General features: G+C 45.2%; 2 protein-coding genes across 2 annotated transcripts in view; one reads left to right on the forward strand and one right to left on the reverse strand.

The window, feature by feature from the left end:
* Positions 1–14,196, reverse strand: part of LOC135394466 (uncharacterized protein C05D11.1-like) — a 42,243-nt gene extending 28,047 nt beyond the window's left edge. Inside the window, exons 1-7 of the mRNA XM_064625208.1 lie at positions 14,100–14,196; positions 11,296–11,514; positions 10,654–10,736; positions 10,438–10,596; positions 8,216–8,425; positions 7,310–7,432; positions 2,993–3,133 (exon numbers count right to left, since the gene is read on the reverse strand). Of these exons, the coding sequence (XP_064481278.1) occupies positions 2,993–3,133; positions 7,310–7,432; positions 8,216–8,425; positions 10,438–10,596; positions 10,654–10,736; positions 11,296–11,434 (855 nt within the window). The 5' untranslated portion in view covers positions 11,435–11,514; positions 14,100–14,196. The remainder of the gene's footprint in view (positions 1–2,992; positions 3,134–7,309; positions 7,433–8,215; positions 8,426–10,437; positions 10,597–10,653; positions 10,737–11,295; positions 11,515–14,099) is intronic.
* On the forward strand, positions 13,230–20,180 carry LOC135394467 (leukocyte elastase inhibitor-like). The gene is made up of 2 exons (XM_064625209.1): positions 13,230–13,323; positions 18,434–20,180. Exon 2 carries the CDS (start codon positions 18,465–18,467, stop codon positions 19,602–19,604), a length of 1,140 nt encoding a protein of 379 aa, XP_064481279.1. The 5' UTR covers positions 13,230–13,323; positions 18,434–18,464; the 3' UTR covers positions 19,605–20,180.
* Positions 20,181–20,408: the final 228 nt, after the last annotated feature.

Here is a 20,408-nt window from a genome sequence, read left to right on the forward strand (position 1 = left end):
ACCTAGGTCAACTGTTGCTAAGACTGGAAGCTAACACTCAACTTTTTTAACAACCTTAGTTATGAAGCAAAAAAAAAAAGGCGATGTCAAGTTGCCGGTGGTGAGTAAATCAAAGAGCGATATTAAACGGTAGGAGCAACTTATTTATTTACACATGGTAAACAAGACTTTCGTGCACGAGACTGCACTTCTTCAGGTTGCCTCAGTTATAAGTAAGACACACGGCACGCTCTAAGGGCCTTTCTGCAAAAGGGGTGCTGAAAATCGCACGTGGCTCCAGTTATCGTTTGATAAGCGAACAATGAAAACAGCATTCCATTTTGCTGTTATCAGAAGGTTCGCTTGCCAGACGATAACGGGCGCAACGAGCGATTTTCGGCACTCCTTTTGTGAAAAGGCCTTTGGAGCGGCCGTGTGTCCTTAGGTATTAGTAAGCTCATGTAGTTAACCTTAACCTTAGTTAGTAACATGATGCGTGATTCAGTGACAATGACTACCCACGGTGAAGCTGGCTTTAGGGTTAAACTCAAGTTGAGGGGTTGGTGAAACCGGGCCTCAGTGTGGCTTTTCGATATCTGAGCGACGCATCTCTACACACCACCGTCATAAAGTGAAATACAAACGTTTCTCTTATTCCAACGTATACGACTGTAAGCTGTACACGTTAACAAAACCGAATAAAATTTGCCAGGTTCGACCTCAGACTTGCATCGAATACGTCAACGTGCGGTATTTGAAAACTACGTGTACTGTAAAAGTCGTTAATTTAGCGGTTCTAACAATTGGCGAATAAGGATGGATCTCGATCAGAATGTCCGATACTTTGCCAGTGCATCAGGAAACGTCTTTTGGTTTCCAGACTAACCCTTCCTAGATAAACTAGAGGTTGACGATCATGTGGATGAAACATTTGCCGTAGTGCGCTAAATGTGTTCTAAAATAGTGATTGTGTTGCAATAAATTGGCGGTACACGGTAAGTCACTTCAAACCCATTCGCTGCAAATTGTAATGCTTCTACCTTTCTTTCACCAATTAAAATGCCTCACGCGATTTTAGTTCGTGGAAAAGTGATACAATAGCAAACACTACTGCTTTTACAGTATCTGTACTACTTCTTGTCATAAATAACGAGCGCTACCCCTGCATACACCCCTGCAACGCAGGCAAAGCACGCTTTACGGGGGAGCGTTAAAGAAGCACAGAAAGTCATCCCAAATCTTTTCTTGTTGGTGATGCATTATGAAAGCATGTGACCTGACTTGACCACTAACACGAAAAAGTTCTCTGTGTGCAATATTTTTATCATAAAAAAATAAAAAATCGCCAACGAACATCGACGCTCGCGTTCCTGCTCAGCTCGCTCTGTCAACACTACCTAGATAGAGAAAGCCTGCTCACTCGTCGACGTGACGTAGCAACTAAGATAAAGCCAATCGGGATCGTGTTTTCAACGCCCGTAGCCAATCACGAACGCGCTTTCAGCAGTCGTAGCCATGGAGACGACCCACCGTCGTCTGCAACTAGCGATTGAACGTCCCCGCGCACTAAATGGGAAAACTTTAAAATAAAGCGCAAAACGGTCCCATATCTTTCTCAAGATTGATTTTCTGGAAAACGTGCTGCACTTTTTGTCTACAGATTCAAGTCTACAGGTTCTAAGTTAGGTGCAATCATTTGCGAGTTCTTAAATTCGCGCAGAACGGCGCATCCCAGCAGTAGCAGACGGATTTTGACGGATGTCCACGTAGCGAAGGAGGGAGAGGGGGCAAGAGCAGGCCTTCTGTATCTAGGTGTCTTTGGCTCTGCAGGGTGAAACGAGGAGGAGGAGGAAGCAAAACGTCACCGATGATGTCATTACGGTGACATGAGTGACCGCGCTCCAACCTGTGCAGGCGCGTTCCGCTTTTCGTTCTTTCCCCCCGCTTCTCTCCCTGTTCTCCTTGTGTAGCAGACGACATTTCTCTAAACCAATCAGCGCGCTGTACCGTAATGACGTCAAAGCGACTCGGGCGGCTAGTTGCGGGCGTTGCCACCGTTGCGCACAGTCGCGATTTTTAAAATGGAATTCTGCGATATTTATGCATCTGTCGAAGGAATAACTTCGCATAGTGCATCTTAACAGGCAGGATAACGGCTTACATAAAAAAAGAAAAGAAAAAAGAAAGGTAGTGTTTGAAGTGCTTTCTGCGATTCTTTAAAGAGAAACCCTCGAAGCGCTTGAAGTTGACACCAAAAATTGGGGTTACAATACCAGGCGATTTATGACATGGTACCGCTTATGACCTAGACACTAGTGAGTTTTAGTATACCGTTGATAAAGTTATCGTCTCTGTCGGAACCAATCGCACTCGTGCGTGACTCAGAATCTTATCCACTGATTGGTTCCGGTTGATACGGTGAGACGCTAGCCACGTTATCAACGGTCTGCTAAAACTCTCTACTATCTCCTGTTCCGTTTCGATAGAGGCCTTTGCTATCATCATGAAGACAACGTGCGTACAATATTGCATGACAACGTCCCTGAGTTACGGCGCGGGTTAATTTATGTTTTCAAATTACAACGTGCTAGTTCACTTGAAGGTCTTGTTGATATCCGATTTCAGTTCTGAAAAACACGCGCATGAATGAACTTTATTATTAGATTATTTCCCATCTGCTTCGACGAAATGGAAAATGTTGTTCTTGACAACTTTTAACAATGAAGAATTATTTCCAAAACGTTTGTCCATATTCGATGAACGTCGTAATAGACAACTGTCACTATCACAGCGATCGCGACACAACCGCATGCAACGGCGATGTACAACGAAGATGGATATATGTGGGCTGCTGACCAGGTATCCAATGCATACGGTATACTGTCAACTATACCCGTCAGGAAAACAGCCAACCGAAGCCCTCGCCTCCTAGTACATGTGGTCAAAAATAAACGCGTGAAACGTAAACACGGGTACGGCGAGGTGCGTATAGGATTCTTCCGGTGTAACTTACGTGCACCGGAGGTCCACGGTAGGCGATGTAGCACAAACCATGGTCGTTATCGTCGCAAGGGTATTGCACGACCATGTCTGTGCCGTTACCCAGAGGAGGCACGGGAGTTTGCCATGGCTTCGTGAACGGCGTTCGAGGACCCTGAAACACAGTCCAATACAAGAGCACGATGATATGATGATATCGTACAGACATCTATCGAGGGACGGAAAATGCGATGCGATACGATGAAATGGGTGAGACACGAGTTGGTGATGGCGTGACTAAATATATAAAGGAAAAAATATATTCTCAATCGTGATAATTGTCCTTCCTAGTCATTTGTTTGGGAGATGGCTCTGCACTTTTGGGACATGCAGATATGGTGAGACCATCGAGATTTCTGGCTGTATACATTCACGAGCAGGGAAAGGTAACAGAAACGGGGAAACGGCATATTATATGCCGAAAATCTAGTAGGTAACGGTAACAGGAAGAGAAACCGATATCCTACACACCTCGAATTCCTGAAACAAAAAACGAAACGAAAATAATTTACGGTAATAATTCGGCTACAGCAGGAACCGAATTACTACAATCCTTTATCGAATCATGTAGATAAATTTATGAAATTGAGCCGAATCGAGAAAACTATAATTAACTGATGAACCAAAATTAAACTGTAAGACTGGAGCATACACGTATGGTATATACGGTATATATATATATGTATATATGTATATATATACCATATATATATATATATATATATATATATGGTATACACGTATATGGTACATAGTAAATACAAGGAGCATATACTTCGGATTGATTGATCGAAAAATAGAAAATATGGGGGTGTGGGGCTACTGCAGAACACGCTAATAGAAAAGAAAATAGAAAAGTCAACCCCAAGACGACCAAGAGGTTAAGAAAGAACAAGCACGGTCCAACTAGCGCATGAGCTCAGTAAATGAATAATAATTATTCGTGGCGCTATAACTACAATGATGAGCGACGCAACAGTGGTCGGTATGCGAATCAACTTCCGAGGGTTCCTTAACGAGCACCGAAGCCTCAGCACACGGCACACCGCATTTAAAGATACTGTAAAGCAGTAGACAAGCATGATATGCCGGTGATGCGACTAGAGCCTTTGTTGCTTCTAAATACCATATGCGGAACCATACGACCGACAACGCTCTATAAATATTTTTAATTTGCCATGAAAGATGCGGCGTAGTGGAGCGGTGCGACGCCTGGTGTCAAACAACCCCCCTGTACAGCGGGCAACACTGAAAATTGGTATTACACACTGTGGCATCGGAACTTCGTTATTTTAGTAACCATATTATTTTTCCTGTTTACCTATGCATTCTGAAACCCCTGGTAACAGTTTAACCTGTTAACCCCTGTTTTTGCGAAGTAACCCAGTGTTGGCCGCTGTTCGATGGGGGCTCTCCCTACTTCTCTGCTGCGCCTGCGCGCTCCTTTTGTTCGCGGCCTCTTTCGAACGCACAAACTCTGTGTGAACAAACAAGTCCCGACGCTGTCTGGCTTCTTGAACGTCTGACACATTTTTTTGTTCAACGGCTCAGCATTTCATTTCAGTTCGCTTATCCGTTTATCCTCAGATGTGGATCCTTGTGTGGATCGCAGGGGCGAATTTTATGGTGGATTGTGGTGGATTGTTATGTCGGGCCCAGTGTTATACGCATGCAATGTGGTTGCCGCCGTGTGTGTCAGAAGTACGGATTCATTTCGAATACCTAGTACAGTGTTGTCCGTAATCTTTGATTGTAATTTTCTAATTAACTGCACCGCCGATTGGAATGAAACTTGCACAGTTTTTGTCCTGGTGGCTTGGACTATCGAATAGCCACCCTAAACGACATTTGATCGGTGCTGCTTTACAGTACCTTTAACGTCCTCACGGAAGACGGCGTGTCAAAGCAACTTGTACCCTGCCATCAAGAAGCTTCGAACACACCGGGTCCTAACACACCCCCTTAGTGTCATGTGGCGAGCACGCTATCGACAGAGCCACCTAAGGCCGGTGCCAGTAAACGAGATAATAGTCCAAATGACCGTAGGCTAAATACACCGATGACCCTCAATGCACTGCGCAACGTGCTCCGTCCTAAAGGCAGTAGCCGAGAAACACTGAGACTTCAGAGGGTGTCGAGAAGAGCGCATGATTTAAAAATTGCCTAGCTGCGTGTATGGCCGGCACTTGAAGACCCACAGGACAGCACTCAAGCATTTTTTCGGTGCTGAAATGGCTGTTATCCAAGTGGGCCAGCGATGATTCTAAGACGCCGCGACGGTCTCTGCATTTGAGTGCAGTCTTAAATGACGTGCGCAGCGTCATCTACGAGGTCGCATTCTCTACAATAGACGAGTTCTGAAAATCCCAGAGTGTTTAGCGTCGCTTTGAACTGTGGGAGTTCACTAATACGAAAGAAACGGGTGGCCTCCAAACTGTTCCGATTTCTCCCCTATTGGTCCAGTGTCCACGACGTGTCAAGGTCAGCGAAAGTGAAATATGAAGGATTATTCTTTGTTCCCCCGCTCAGCAAGCGCCCAGGATGCAATGCGTGCGCAAAGAGCACTGGGATTTTCTGAACTCGTCTATTCGGCGAGGCGACTTTTCCGAGTTTAAAGAGGTCACGACCGCTGTAGGGAACATTGAGGCGCAGCCTACAGATGATGGATGCAAGTCGCCGAGGCAGTCCTGATGGCATTCGAAACTTGAGCTCAGGGTCAACTCTGCAAGAGCGAGGCATCTTCGCTAGAGGTCAAAACGTAACCATCGGTGTCCTTTTGGAGAGCATAGCTCTTATACGCTTATGGTGACTTGCAAGTTGCAAGGCAACCGTGAGTAACATTCGTAGAAACCATCTTCATTTAGCTGTTCAAAGTAATATAAATATATAATAATATATGTAAATTAATGATGAAAGAAGGAAGTCACTGAAAAGTCCTACAGCTGGCTAACCTTTTCAGTGACTTCCTTCTTTCAGCTATTGGATGCTTGCTACTTCTTCGGTTTACGACACTTCCGATTTCGGAACAGAAATCCAGGGAAGGATAACGGACGCATTTTGGTTACCGTTTCCATTTTTGTTACTACTATATTTCGTTTCCGTTATCCGTTTCTGATACCAGCCTTTCAATTTCGTTTCCATTTAGTTTCCGTTACTGTTTCCGGTAATGAAACGGTTGTTACAGAGCTGCTGGAGGACAGCCCGTCCGGCTCTGTCAGCACCCTGTTTTGCCCAAGTGCTGCTTCGGTGTCACGCGTACACATTACACAAGTAATTTTACGTCGTTAGGATGTGCACATCTTGCAAGATAAAATATATGTAGGAACATGTTTTCAGTCTTCAGTCACTCTGAGTCCAGCAACTCAAGATGGGCGTAACTTCCATCCAATGTCGCATTCATAAACGGACGCTCTCAATGGTAAATAATACTGCCATGGCCAAAGTGAAAATAAAAAAGTACAAAAGTAAGTAACTAAAAATCATAGACTGGCATCCTCGTGCTATGGTGAAGTATAGTCACGTGTCGATGTCATGGAGTCATGAGGACTGGGGCGAGGTAAGTGAGGGATGCACCCTCGAGACCCATTTTTGCGCTTTCTTTCCATGCTCTCGCGTAGTATTTATAGCATTACAGGGAATGAAGTCATCAAAATACAAAAACAAAAAATGGAAAGTCACTCAAATGTCATCGCACAACAGGAATAGCCATTACCCGAATTCAATGCCGGACGATAAATTCGTTTCCGTTTCTGTTTGCGGTAATGGAGGACCGTGGTATGCGTTTCCGTTTCCGTTATCGTTACCACCTTCAATTTCGGTAATGTACCGTTTCTGTTTCCGTTACCATTACCGTTACCCTTCCCTAAATCTAGCCTGCGACCAAATTGGGCACGAAACGGCGGCCGCCAGAGGAAGTTCCGTCCCGAATTCGGTTCGGAAAGAATCCGGACGATTTTCGACACATACGGTCAGGAGTCATGCACCATGTTAACCGTTCTATGCCACAGGAAGAGTTCATAAGCTGTATTGTAGATGCCCTGCCGAGGATTACATTTACTTAAATGTGAAAAAAACGTCTATCTATATTGTCCATGTTCAGGCTTTTTCTAACCCTAGATTTTATTAACCAGATTACCCGCGCTTGCTATTTTTATACCGATATCACAATGTTCTCCGCGGTTTCGAGCTTTATGGTCCTTGAGATGTATACCTGCATAGGAACATTAATTACTGCATTTACTATGGGTGCTCGTAAGTCTCAAAGTTGTACGGATGAAGACGAGCCTTTTACCTTTTTTATTACTTTCAGCTCCATGGGTTCAATGGCCTTGAGGACTTGCTCAGGTTTGACGCTCCCGGTGACGATGATGCAGAGGTTTTCAGGCCGGTAGAAGGCTCGGTGATAACTACGAACCTGAGCAACGGGGAGGAGCAGTAAAACACGGCTGAGTATAACACGAACATCTATTCACCTGTCAGGTGATTTGCAATCATCAGCCGAGCCTCTAAAACGGAAACTGCGGGTTTCGACGCGCATGAGGTCGACTAATGGGTGACTAAGGGTGTCTTGTTTTGAATTTTAAAGTCCACCAAGAGATTCTCATAAGGCCAGTTAGAGAGCCAAAAGAAGTAGAGCCACTAAATAGGGAGCAGAGTAGCGACACTGAGCCACTCCGGCGAGCGGACCCGCCATCTTGAGTCCGGCGCCGCTGCGTCGCCTAGGGACGCCATCTCCCCCTTTTCCGCCGGAGAACAGCGCTCAGTCCAGCCAGCTCGCCACTGAAGAAACCAGTTTTGGATGGAGGGGACCCAACATGGGCGGCGCGTCCTTGGAAGGAGAAGCCACGTGACACCATCGGCGCAATCGCGAACACCGAACGGCGGCTCCGGCATGCAAAAAGGAATGCGATACTCTGTACCCCTATTGAGTGACTCTAAAAGGAAGGAGAAACAAGCTGAGTTTCATGTCAGACAATCATAATAACTACCCTGTGTTGTATTATCGGCGGGTGGTGACGGGCAGGGAGGCATCACCGTTCGTTTGACGGCACACAGACGACACACCAGATGTGCTCTTTGGGGGTTTTGCATTTTCCAGAACTACCGACTGGCCGTTTCGATTTTTAGCCACTAAACTGGAACATAGTTAGCTGCTAGCGGCTGCCTCGGCAACGACAGAACAGGCACGACAACTTACTTTCTTGTTCGTTGTGCTCTCCCGTAGATTTTTCATAAGTCCCCCAGTCTCGTACCGGTATCCACAATTTCCCGGGTACATTGCACGAAGCATGTTGAGCATGCACAGGCTCTCGCCCATATTCTCTCTCGCCTGCATCTCACAATAAACTACGCCGGCGTCTTCACCCTCTCCCGTTACGTGGTGCACCTCTGTGATGTATGCCGCCTCCTGCAAGTACAGACATATTAACACAAAAACACACACAACGAATAATGCTTGAATAACGAAACCCTGGCGATTGTAGGTAGTACCACGTGTTCGAGAACGGAGCACCTGCCCAACGTTCCTGAACTTGCATTCGACAAAGAAAGGGATAGTACTTCAACTACAATAGTAGTACCACGGATGTGAGTCAAGTGGCTCGATTCAAACGACGTAATGGGAGACATATCGTATAGTCTGAAAAAGGACACACACACGGTGCATCCCATACCAAGCAACCCTTTGCGGTGCAGAAAGCCAATGTACCCAGTAATACGTCGGCATACATAGAGAGGGACGTAAATAAGAGAAGCTTTCAGAGCAGAAGAAAGCTGTCCGGAAAAGAGATCACCTTGACTTACCTATTTCCACCAGTGCTGTTCGTCTCGAGGAATACGCAGGACACATACTGTCAAACGCTTCTTTACTAGTGACAATGACAAGCTACGGCATTATGGTGCCACTACTACAAGTATGTACTGGTCTTTCAATGTTATTACATATGCAGTGTTATAAGATGAGTCAATCCTTACTGTTGTTTCCTCATTTGTGTATACGTGAGCACAGGCTTACGAAGCGGACTGTCTTCTGCCCAGAGTGAAAGACGGAAGCGCATTAGAGATGGTTTGAAACGCGATAACCTGGTAACCTTTATGCGTACTGATTGATTTCGGTGGGCGCATCACTGCTAAAGGCTATACAGTATAGGGTCATTCTGAAGGACCACGTGCATTCAATAAGTCTAACATTACCACCGAAAGGTGGTGCCGTGCATCAGGACGATAATGCACAAGTACAGCAAAGGAGTAAAATAACCACGGGGAACCCATATCCGCAAAGAAAACGTGAGGTTGCCTTGGCAAATTTCGGAGCTCAATTCAAGAAATTAACTTTCTGTCTATTGAAATGAAATAAAAATGTTACCAACATGTGGCAAAAGTTATTGGCAGAAAAAACCCCTTTACCGCATGTCTCTCCGGGGCCTACGTTTTTTACTATGAATTTCTATCATGGTTGGTGGACCACACTGTATATGGCGGCGCGTACCAGACTGCACAGTATACATGGACCACACATCGGAAGCTTCTTGGCGACCGGTTGGCTCACGGCCCCGTATATATGAACAAGCTCAATCCTAGTAGGACTAAATCATGAGAGAAGCGAGAAAGACAGTCGGACGTGACATATTTGATATGTCGTCTGCACGGAGTAGATCATGGGTATGTTTGCTGCACATAGGCTGCTGACGCATTGGTGCCACTTCTCTCGCTTATCCCCTGGCTCTCGAAGGCCACTTCCACGGGCTATGGTCATAGCCGATGGACAGTTGACGAGATATAGAGACGCTGTGTAGCCATTTCACGCGAACGAACGCGATGAAAATGAGAGTGACTACGAGAAGAGCTTTCCTCAATGGCAGGAACTCTGCACAGAATCGCAAGGACCATCGACGGACATTGATCCATACTCAAAAAAGGTATGTCCCTGAGTTACATTATCAATCCAGGGCCTGGGAACACGGAATGGACGTTGCAGAGGGCGGCATTACGGCATCGAGAGTTTAGGACCTTGGTCGAGGATTTCAAAGAATGACGCCAAATACTTTTCTGTCGTCCCAATGTACATGTACAAAGTACAACGGTGTAGTGTGTAGTGAAACCAGAAAAGTACTACATCGTTTTGCCGGAATGCCACACATAATAAAGTTGTTGTTTTTCTTGTAATTTGTGTAGGTGACTGCAAATTACAAGCCAGACGAAAGAATGAGTAGTAATGATGGAACTGCATTTTTATGCTCACGCCTTTCTCTAGTATAATCCTTTCTGTAGTTAGGTATTGTATGCAGTGTTACTCGGTTATTATAGCAATACATATGTTGGGGGAGGGGAATGCATTTTTATTGTCGCTATTATTGCACCCTCGCCTGGCAAACAGTCGTAGCAGTAGCCAAGTAAAGTTTGTGTCCTGAACCGACTTACCGTAAGCAAAGGGTAGAGCACGTGATCGATATAAATAGGAAGCAAATTTAGAAATCCCTCTGATCCTGCTGTGGTCATAGTGTAGCAGGTGTGGTCTGTGTCCGTCCAGGCGTTTGTACCCGACGCCAGGCAACGGTTGGCCAATTGGTCCAGGATACCCTGAATGGGGAACGAAGAATCGATACATACGCCATTACTTTACTACATTATTCTTACCTTGTAAGGATAGTCCTCGCTTCCCATGAACACGAGGTGTTCCAGTGTGTGCGGGAGGCCATCGTCGTCACTTGCTTCGGTGGCTAAAGCAAATATTCAAATAAGCATACAAGTCTATAAAATCAAGCTGATTTTTGCTGTCGTTTCCCCTTTATCTTGACCCTCCGCAGCTCAAGCGCCGTTTCATGTGTTGCTTCATCGAAACGTCGAGTACAATATTTATTAATTAGTTTCCGATTATAGGATTAATCCCAACGACCACGTCGAACAATTAAGGGGCATGATTACAATGCAAGCAACTGCTGGATTTAAATGTAGCCCCTCTCATCGAATGTTGTCGAAATAATTGGGCAGCTACAAGTCCCGAAATGTACTGTCGTTCTTGTGTGGAGTTGCTCTGACCAATAAAAATTTTATATACATATCGTTGCATGACATATCCCATACCATTCGTACCAACAATCGTATTGTATTCTTCGGACATCATTCGCCTTTTCTAGTCCTTCGTGCTCATGTAGCTATAGATGCAGGGCATTCACTATTGCATCCGAGATGTATTCATAAATAAACTAAATAAACTTCATGTGTCAACTAACAGTGCAGATCAGTACTGCAATAAAGCGATAAAAGGTGTCAACATACCGACGCAAAGATAGCCGTTGACGAGTGGGCCGTCATACTCCGAAACGCAAACGGTGATGCCAGTTTTTGAGGACTTGTACTTGACCAGGGGCAGATCACCGTCTATCGTGGTGGAGCAAACTTTGGTGTAATTCTCCATAGCTTCCGATGTTTACGCTGTCCCTCGAAATCGAACACTGGCGCCACTCCTATTTCCTCTTCTTTCTATGTCATGCTTCCCTGAGCACAACAAAGTATTACAGTCAAGCACACGCAGGGCCAGTTGTATAGTTGCAGCTGGTATTCATTGCAAGTCATCCTAACTTTCACCTTTTTGGCTACAAACACACAAATGTTGGACGCGTGGGGAGGTAGAAGGACGGGTAAGGACAGCGATTAGAGCTAAACTGAAATTATCAACGGCTACGTGATATAAAAGGAGCTTTGGGCAGTGGCGATGTCGTAGCCCGGGCGGTGGGCGATGGTCATCTGAGGCGCGACTACTGCTACTTGAACTGCAAGACGTTCCCTTTTCGCATTCCTTCAGGACTGAATGGGGTTACACCTGCTTTCGAGACGGCGTACGACGTTACAATCACTCAACCTGACGATTGTGGTCATCTCACCGTCAGGAATATCGCAATCAATGTGACATCATTATCCTTGGCGTTCAATTTTTCTGCGACAGCGTAATGTCCCTCACTTTCGCGACGGTCAGGGATTGTACTCCTGTCTCAGAACAGCCATTATGGACTACCATTGGAACATATGGCGTTCTATATCTGGAGGTTTACACACTGAAACTCAATTTGAGCTTCCAAACGGGATTAAACTGCATTGACGAAGTCTGCAGAGCTTGGGCGAACATGGAGGGGCACAAGATGGGCACAGTGTAGCTAAAAAAGCATGGATAGTACTTTTCATTAAAGTCGCGTTAGTATTCGCAACGTCGGCGGATTTGCTCTAATGCGTGAAGACTCTATACGAGATTGCTATTCAGCAATCGTCGGAGGTCCTGTTTATTCTGGACGCAGTTATATTAAAGGTGCGTCGGTGCAAATGGCACCCCTTCTGTTGTATCAGTATTTCCACTGTGTTGTAGAGTTGTACTTTTGGCGTAGGAGGCGCACCCTGCCTGTATGGTACAGTGAATCATCCAACTATGAACTCTTTGTATATCACGGGTTGAATCCCGGCCGAGGTCGGTAGCAATGTGGGGGAGGTAAACATTGCTTCCAGCACCGTCTGTCGGAGATTTCCGTCAAAAAAGAACCGCGCAGGTGGTCGAACTACGGCACGTGCAGCATATACAGGGTGTTCCATTTAAGATTGACCCCACCTTTAAAAAATAATGAATCATCGCAGAAGAATGAAACCAAGTGCATAGTGTTACCAGTGACCTGGAGCATTTAATAGTATTTTTTGTCACGCAATTAACTGATTAATTAATTAATTTAATTTTCTAACTTTGTAATTAGGAGAATCACACCGGAGATGTCACACTATGTCACACTACTGTGTCACACTACTGATGCGAAGGCTGCTAAAACAGCGGCAACAGGGAGTAGTAAATTATCCAGAATCGCAAGCAGAAAATGGGTGTGTGCAGAAACTAGCGGGAGAGTGTCTGATAGCTGCGAAGAAAACAGATTAAGAAATAAGTGAGTCGGGTTGACATGAAGTCGGAGCCTGCATGAGTCGAATATTACATAAGGGAACTAACGCGATAGTAGCTTATTAAACAGCTTTAAGATAATTAGTTCTGTAGCACACTAACTATAACACACAGATGTGACGGCTCCAAACTGTCCGAACGTCATCCAAGCACAAAAACTATCCGGCTTTTGTAGGGTCACATTTCAAATCCCTACGAAAGCCCGCGTTTGCAGTTTCCCTCATCAAATATGGCGCACGTTGGCGTCAGAGGGCGGCGCGGTCCTTGTAGTACAGAGGTTTCTCACAGTTTCTAATGCTGCCAAAGCCAACACAACAAACGCCGTCGTTGCTGGGCTCGCCCCGTTAAGGAAACACCCTGCTGCGAGAACAAATGTACGTTGTAGGTTCTATTAGGATTGGACTTTACTTGAATTTCATCGTTGTTTAGAGGCTCTAGGTATTTGTGTCGTCCATAGATGGAGCTTGCCTCGGCTCTATGTACTTTGCCGTTTTGCTGGGGACATGAACGAACGCTACCACTCCGACGGCGCCACACTATGTTGTCACTGACATATTTTAAAAAAATTGTACATATTTATCCAAAATTAACTGGGCCTCGTTAGTGTCATTATATGCAAAGACACCGTACGTACGTGCCGACAGTGCTCCTTTGTAGTACCCCATCGTAAACAGGGCCGTCGAGAGAAATTGAACCTCTGTATGCAATAAGGGGATAAGTCGTCTTATCCTCTTTTTACTATTTTTGTTGCAATGACATCTACATACCAGTATGCACCTGCCAATGAAAACTTAGGACCTTATTGCGATTTGTTGGCCCGCTACAGCATGGTAAAAAACGGGAAATGCATGTGTGTAATGGGACGGATAATTATATCATTCCCATTTTCTCATTTTGGGATTTTTCGACCTATCCCCTTATTGCATACAGAGGTTCAATTACGGGCCCCGGGGATGAGTCCTGCACCCCCCGACGTCTGCAGGTGCTAGCAACGATCGTGCCTTGGGCCGGCGTGCTCTATCCCTGGGTGGCCCCTCTCGCCGACGATCCTCTTATTCTCAAGCAGAATGAATGAACATGGCTGACTGTTGGCGACTGTAACACCATAACACTGCGAAACTAGGAACAGTACATCAAAGACAGGACACACCTACTCGTCGGAACCGGCCCCATACTTTTCGTGAATGAACATGATTTGTATAAACGTGGTACAAACACAACGGGCACTATGCCGGTCGTGCACCAGGTGCCGCTACTGCCCTGTTGTTGTGATGGTGATGCCACTGTGGCTGCCGTTTGTAAATTGTCTATTCGTTGACACATGAAGGCCCTGTCATATTTTCACCGCATCGGCTCGGAATATGAATGAGTGTAGATGTGAAGATGTGAAGGGAGATTTGTTGTCTACTTGAGCAACACTGAGTGAACGGAAAACGGGTAGGAACACTCTATTACAATTAAGATGAACAATACTTTCGTGCAGAGTCTGCACTTCATCAGGTTACAGAGTAGCCATACAACCGGACGTATATATACCAGTAGAAAGGGAGGGGGAAAGGGAAATAGACAAGCAAAAACACAATCGAAGAAACTTATCTAGCTGAGGGAGTTGAAAACAGCAATAAGCAAAATAAGTAAAAAACGAAGCAGACCGGACAAGACCAAATAATACAGCCCAGGGTCATGTGTCACAGACACATAACAGGGGAAAGTTCACAGTGCAGACCGCCGAAAAACGCAAGGCGACCCTTCCGATGCTCCCTGTAAGTTCCGGGGAAGGCTCAAGGTCACTCCGCGGTCCCCAGCCGGCCGCGCTGCCATCCCCCCCCCCCCCCGGCCGGCGAACACATCCACCCCCAACATCCACACTTCCTGAATAACGGAAGGACGACCCACTTGAAGCATAATTAAAAGTTGAACAACTGTAACGGGCCAGCGTATATGTTTAACCCGTGTGGCTGAAGGGAGCAAAATTTAGAGATCAGGTAGGATTCGCGATTTTTTCGTTTTATGTCATTTGTATGTCCGGATTCAAGGAGTACAATTGATAGATGAGTATTAAAGTCATGTCCCGATGCATTAAAGTGTACAGAAACAGGGGTGGGGCGATTATTAATTATGTCAGATTTGTGGCCATAAGATCTTTCTCGCATATTGGTGAAACATTTGATGTTTCACCAATATATTGGACGTTGGATTTTTTGCACATAATCAAATAGCATAAATTAAACGAATTGCAATCTAAAGAGTGTCGTATCTTGAATGTAAAGGAATTAGCGTTACTAGAGATAGATGTACATGGGTTTATGAAATGACATGTTTGACAGCGTGTTTTATTGCAAGGAGAGCAACCGGGTTGCTGTCGCACTAAGCGGGAGGAGGTGAGGATGTTGCGAATACTGCGAAATCTGCGGAAAGTTACAACTGGAGCAGTTGGGAAAATATCTTTAGTTTTTCATCGCTGTGCAGTATGTTCAGGTGACGTTCAAGAATGGATCTAGCGTTGTTCAATGTTTTGTTGTAGACGGTGACAAAAGCGATATGATGGCGCTATTTAATAGGCTGATGAGAGAGCAATGTATCTCTCTGCAAAACACTACGTTTTAATAGAGCGTTCTCTATCAGTTTCGGCGGATAATTGCGTTTCTGAAAATCAACTGACATTTCTCTAGCGCGTTCAAGAAAATCATTCTCGTTAGAGCATATGCGCTTAGGGCGTGTAAATTGGCCGTACGGTATATTCCTTTTTTGGAAATTTGGGTGGTACGTATATTGGTAAGTGTAGGTATTGACGTTTATCAGTTGGCTTCTTGTAGAGGTCGGTAATAAGTTTGCCAGATTGTATAGATATATTAACGTCGAGGAAATTTACCGAGGTGTTAGAATGGTTACAAGAGAATTTGATTGTATCGTGAACAGAGTTAGAATGTTCAAAAAACGAGCGCAGTGAATCTTCATCGCTGGACCAAATAACAAAAATGTCATCGATGTATCTAAGCAAAACTAGAGAGAAAGAGTCCAGTACCTCTGTGAGGCCGACAACGGCGAGCCCTTTCACCAACACCCAACAAAGGTGAAAGATGGAACATCAAACTCGTGGTGAACGAGTGAAGAGCTGCCGGAGATGAGTACGGTGCTCTTCTGGGGATGCACTGGCTACGAGGCCCACATTTGTGTGGCTACATGCTGGACGTTCCGCATGGTAGGACTGCGGATAATTTCGACCACCTGGGCGTACCGAGATGGAAGCAAGGGGACTGTGCCCCCCCCCCCCCCCCCCCCGGAGCTTCAAGGTCACTTGGGAAAATTGTGCTCTAGGTCGCCATGATTTTTCTGAGACGTCATAATAATATGAACACCTGAACTAGTGTTGGGAGACACTGGATATTCTGAAGTCCCTGGATTTCGGGTCTTGAAGAGAATACTGCAAAGCTAGGTACAGTCGCGACGCAGAACTGTGCAACTGTAACCCACAGTTCGCACTGAATTTGGGGAGAAAAATTCGAGGGTTTTTCGATGATCGTTTAAGCTACAGCCGTCATTTTGTCGGGAATGTAAGTAGTTACAGTTACAGTACATAGTTTACTACCACGGCTCCAATATCTTACAAAAATGTCTATGAGCTGCAGGTATCACGTGGAAGAATCAGTTCACTGATGTGACTGACGACTCCTGAATGATAAAGATCGCAGGGCAGAAAGGAAAGTTGACTAATACAACCAAGCGAGCCGTTAATTTCTTGCTGCTGATTCCTATTGTAAAGAGTGCTAACTCCCGCGATTTCAAAACTATCGTTCTGACTCCGGATGAGCGTAATTTGGACTAGCAGCTCCACGAGAACAAGAAATAGTGCAAAGACAAGGGTTTTCAATGGCTGTTGAAAATTCCAGGATTCTCCAGACCCTGAAAATTACATTTTTAAATCCTTTGCGTGTCATACCTGTTAATATTAGAGTCACTAAATAAGCCCTTCCAAAACTAGCCATCAAATTGATAATTACATCAAAGCAGTCTTTAATGACATGAAACGCACACTAACGTCTTCAAGTTGCAGTTTGTCAAAATCAGAAAGAATTGCATTGAAAAATCTTAAATCTCGGAATGATATCATTATTAGGCCCGCTGACAAAGGCGGCGGCATCGTTGTTATGAATTCCTCAGACTACATTAGTGAGGCTAACAAGCACCTGGTTAACCCTTCGTTCTACAGACCCCTTGACCATGACCCTACGGCATCGTTTTGTAAGATTATCAACGAAAGTATTACCGAGCTCCTTGACAAAAATCTGATTCCACGCAACATTGCAGACTTCATCAAACCAAAGAACTCCACACCTGGTTCCTTCTACCTCCTCATCAAAGTACATAAAGAGAACAACCCAGGCCGACCGATAATTTCAGGCATCAACCCACCGACTGAAAACATATCCCTTCTTGTTGACCACTGCATAAAACACATTCCGTTGCTTCTTCCATCATACGTCAAGGACACCAATGATATCCTAGTCAAAATACTCGTTAAACGACCACTTTATGGATTTTAGTAACATGACTCTCGTTACCATGGACGTTGCATCACTATACACCAATATACCACATGACGAAGGCCTTAGCGCCGTGGAAACTTACCTCTCTTCCTTCCCTTCTGAGATCCTCCAAATTTCCGCCATTATTCACCTTCTTCAACTCGTTCTCCAATATAATAACTTTACTTTTAATGACAACCACTTTGTCCAAGTGCAAGGTGCAGCTATGGGATCACGTGTATCCCCGAACTATGCAAACATTTTTGTGGGGCAATTCGAACAGAAAGCACGTGGGCAACGTCACGACTGACGCCCTGGGGAATGTGCGTCCTGGGCCGACTTCTAAGGGAGCTGTGCCGACGTATGTCTGAAAGCGCCTGAGGAAAACTCAGGATAAACCACCGGGATCTTCCCAGTCTTTCAATTCCTTCCCAATCTTCCCAGACTTACCAATCTTCCCAGTCTCGACGTGACATGGCCAGCACGCTAGCCACTGAACCACGCGAGCTGGTCACCTTTGTTGGCCGCAGTGTGACGGCATTCAGCCTCTTTCAACGAAACTACAGACCATTCAAGGTTACCTGGACCTCATCCTCGTCGATCACTTCGAGCGTTTCTTGGGCTAGTTAATTATTAACCACTGTTTTGCCTCCCATTGTGCATACAGCCTTTATATGACCTCCTCAGCGAAGTCCTTCCAAAGGACACTTGTTCCAGTGCCATCGCGTAGACACCTCCTGCGGACGAGTTTCTTCGACACGTAACATGTAATCATGTAATTAGTTCCTTTTTTCGAGTACTCAAGTTATATTACTTTACGCATGCATGAATAGACGATGTGCACATTTTGGGCTACTCAAAGAGAAAAAGAGAACAGAAGAAACCGGCAAAGTGCAGGATGACGTCCATGATGTCCACAGAACGACGAAAGCTTTTTCATTATCTGTTTTTATTTCAGACGAGACCTGCCGAATTCCCATCATCGTGCCATGGCCTGTATCCCAACGACACCGTTACTAAATTTCGCCCTGGACATCTACAAGCACATTCAAGTTGAGCACGCCAGTGAAAGCGGGAACGTCTTCTGCTCCCCATTCAGCATAGCAGCGGCGCTTGCCATGACAGTTGCGGGCGCACGGGGTAATACGGCTGACGAGATCATGTCAGCCATGCGGGTGGAGAGTGGTTTTCCGCTCCACAAGCATTTCTCGCAACTTCGAGACTGCTTCAAAAAGTTTACTCCAGACACCACACTCCACATCGCCAACCGAATTTTCCTGGAAGAAACATTCGATCCAGTCCAAGATTTCTGCAAGCTTCTCAAGGACTTCTACGACACCACAACCGTATCCGTCAATTTCCGAAGCGACGTAGAAGGATCCAGGAAGCAAATAAACCTTTGGGTCGATGAGGCGACAGAAGGCAAAATAAGGGACCTTCTTCCGCAAGGAGTACTGGATGAATTCACAACCCTGGTACTTGTGAACGCCATTTATTTCAAGGGTCTTTGGGATCGAGCATTTAAGCAGAGTTCCACCAAAGAAATGGATTTCTATGAAACCTCTCAAATTTCACGTAAAGTCGAGATGATGTTTCAGAAAGGAAGGTTCCGGATCAATCGCTGTGATGACTTGAAAGTTACCGCCTTAATTTTGCCCTACAAGGGTAATAACGTGGCTATGGCTATATTGCTTCCGGACGATATTGAGGGTCTGACGTTCCTTGAAGCTGCACTGACGCCAGAGAAATTGAAGCCCCTCCTCTTCAACACTGCAGCCGAACATAACGTTTCCTTGTACCTGCCTAAGTTCAAGTTGGAACAGGGAACAACATTGAAGGGCATACTACGTAAGATGGGAATGCAGCAAGCGTTCAAGGATACGGCTGACCTGACAGGAATCAGCGCTTACGATGATCTCAAGGTTTCCGAAGTTGTACACAAGGCTTTTGTGGAAGTTAACGAGGAAGGAACCGAAGCTGCGGCTGCATCGGGGGCTGTAATTCGACAGAAGCGTTGCCTGATGGTATGCGAAGAGGAGATTTTTAAAGCGGATCATCCGTTCATGTTTTCTATTATATCGGTTGAACCGAGTGAAGTCCTTTTCATAGGATCCTTGAGACGTCCCTGAGCTCCCTATGACATCGGGGAAAATCTTTAAATTATGATGCAATAGAATAGAGTATGTTAGAGTTGTCCTGCTTTCGAGAGTTTATTACTTGCACCGAGACTGATGTCTGATGCTGTCCACTAAGTTGTATAAGGATGGTGTTAGTCGCATACCAAAACAAGGTTAAAATCCTGCGGGTTGGTGGTACATTCTAAAACCGATGAAACCCCCAGTGCAAGGGGAAAATTCCTTTCTCATAAATCTTCTCTGTCTCTCTCTCTCTCTCTCTTTTGTTTTTGTTTTCTGTTGCGTGTGTGTGTGTGTGCTTCTTCTTTTCTTTCTTTTTTTTCTGGGAGCCTGCGCCCGTGCTTTTTTTTCTTTTTTACTTCTTTGTTCTTGTTCCTCCTGTTTACAATGGACTCTGCTCTTACATTCCACTGCCCGAACGCGACTGAACATTAATCGATGTAAAAATAGACACCAGCGTCTTTTGCTGTGCTTATGTAATGAAGCTATGTCTAAAGGTGAAGTACCGCCGCTTGACATAAGAATCTCAGCGCCCAAAATGAATGCGGCTGGAATAAAACGCAACTTCAATCTGGCTGTCCGCCTCCAATCTCTCACGCTATGCGACTGCCATCGCTGCAAAACCACCGTAAACGCGTAGTGATAGATTACATATATATATTTAAAAAAAAGACAGTCGATACAGTTCACTACATGGGTATAGTACTACGCACGATGCAACATGAGCTCTCCAGTAGCTGCTTTTTTATTATTTATGGAAAATACACTAAAGGCTGGTCCGCACTAATTCCGTTTCAA

Source organism: Ornithodoros turicata, chromosome 5 (assembly GCF_037126465.1).
Source record: "Ornithodoros turicata isolate Travis chromosome 5, ASM3712646v1, whole genome shotgun sequence".
Lineage (NCBI taxonomy): Eukaryota > Metazoa > Arthropoda > Arachnida > Ixodida > Argasidae > Ornithodoros > Ornithodoros turicata.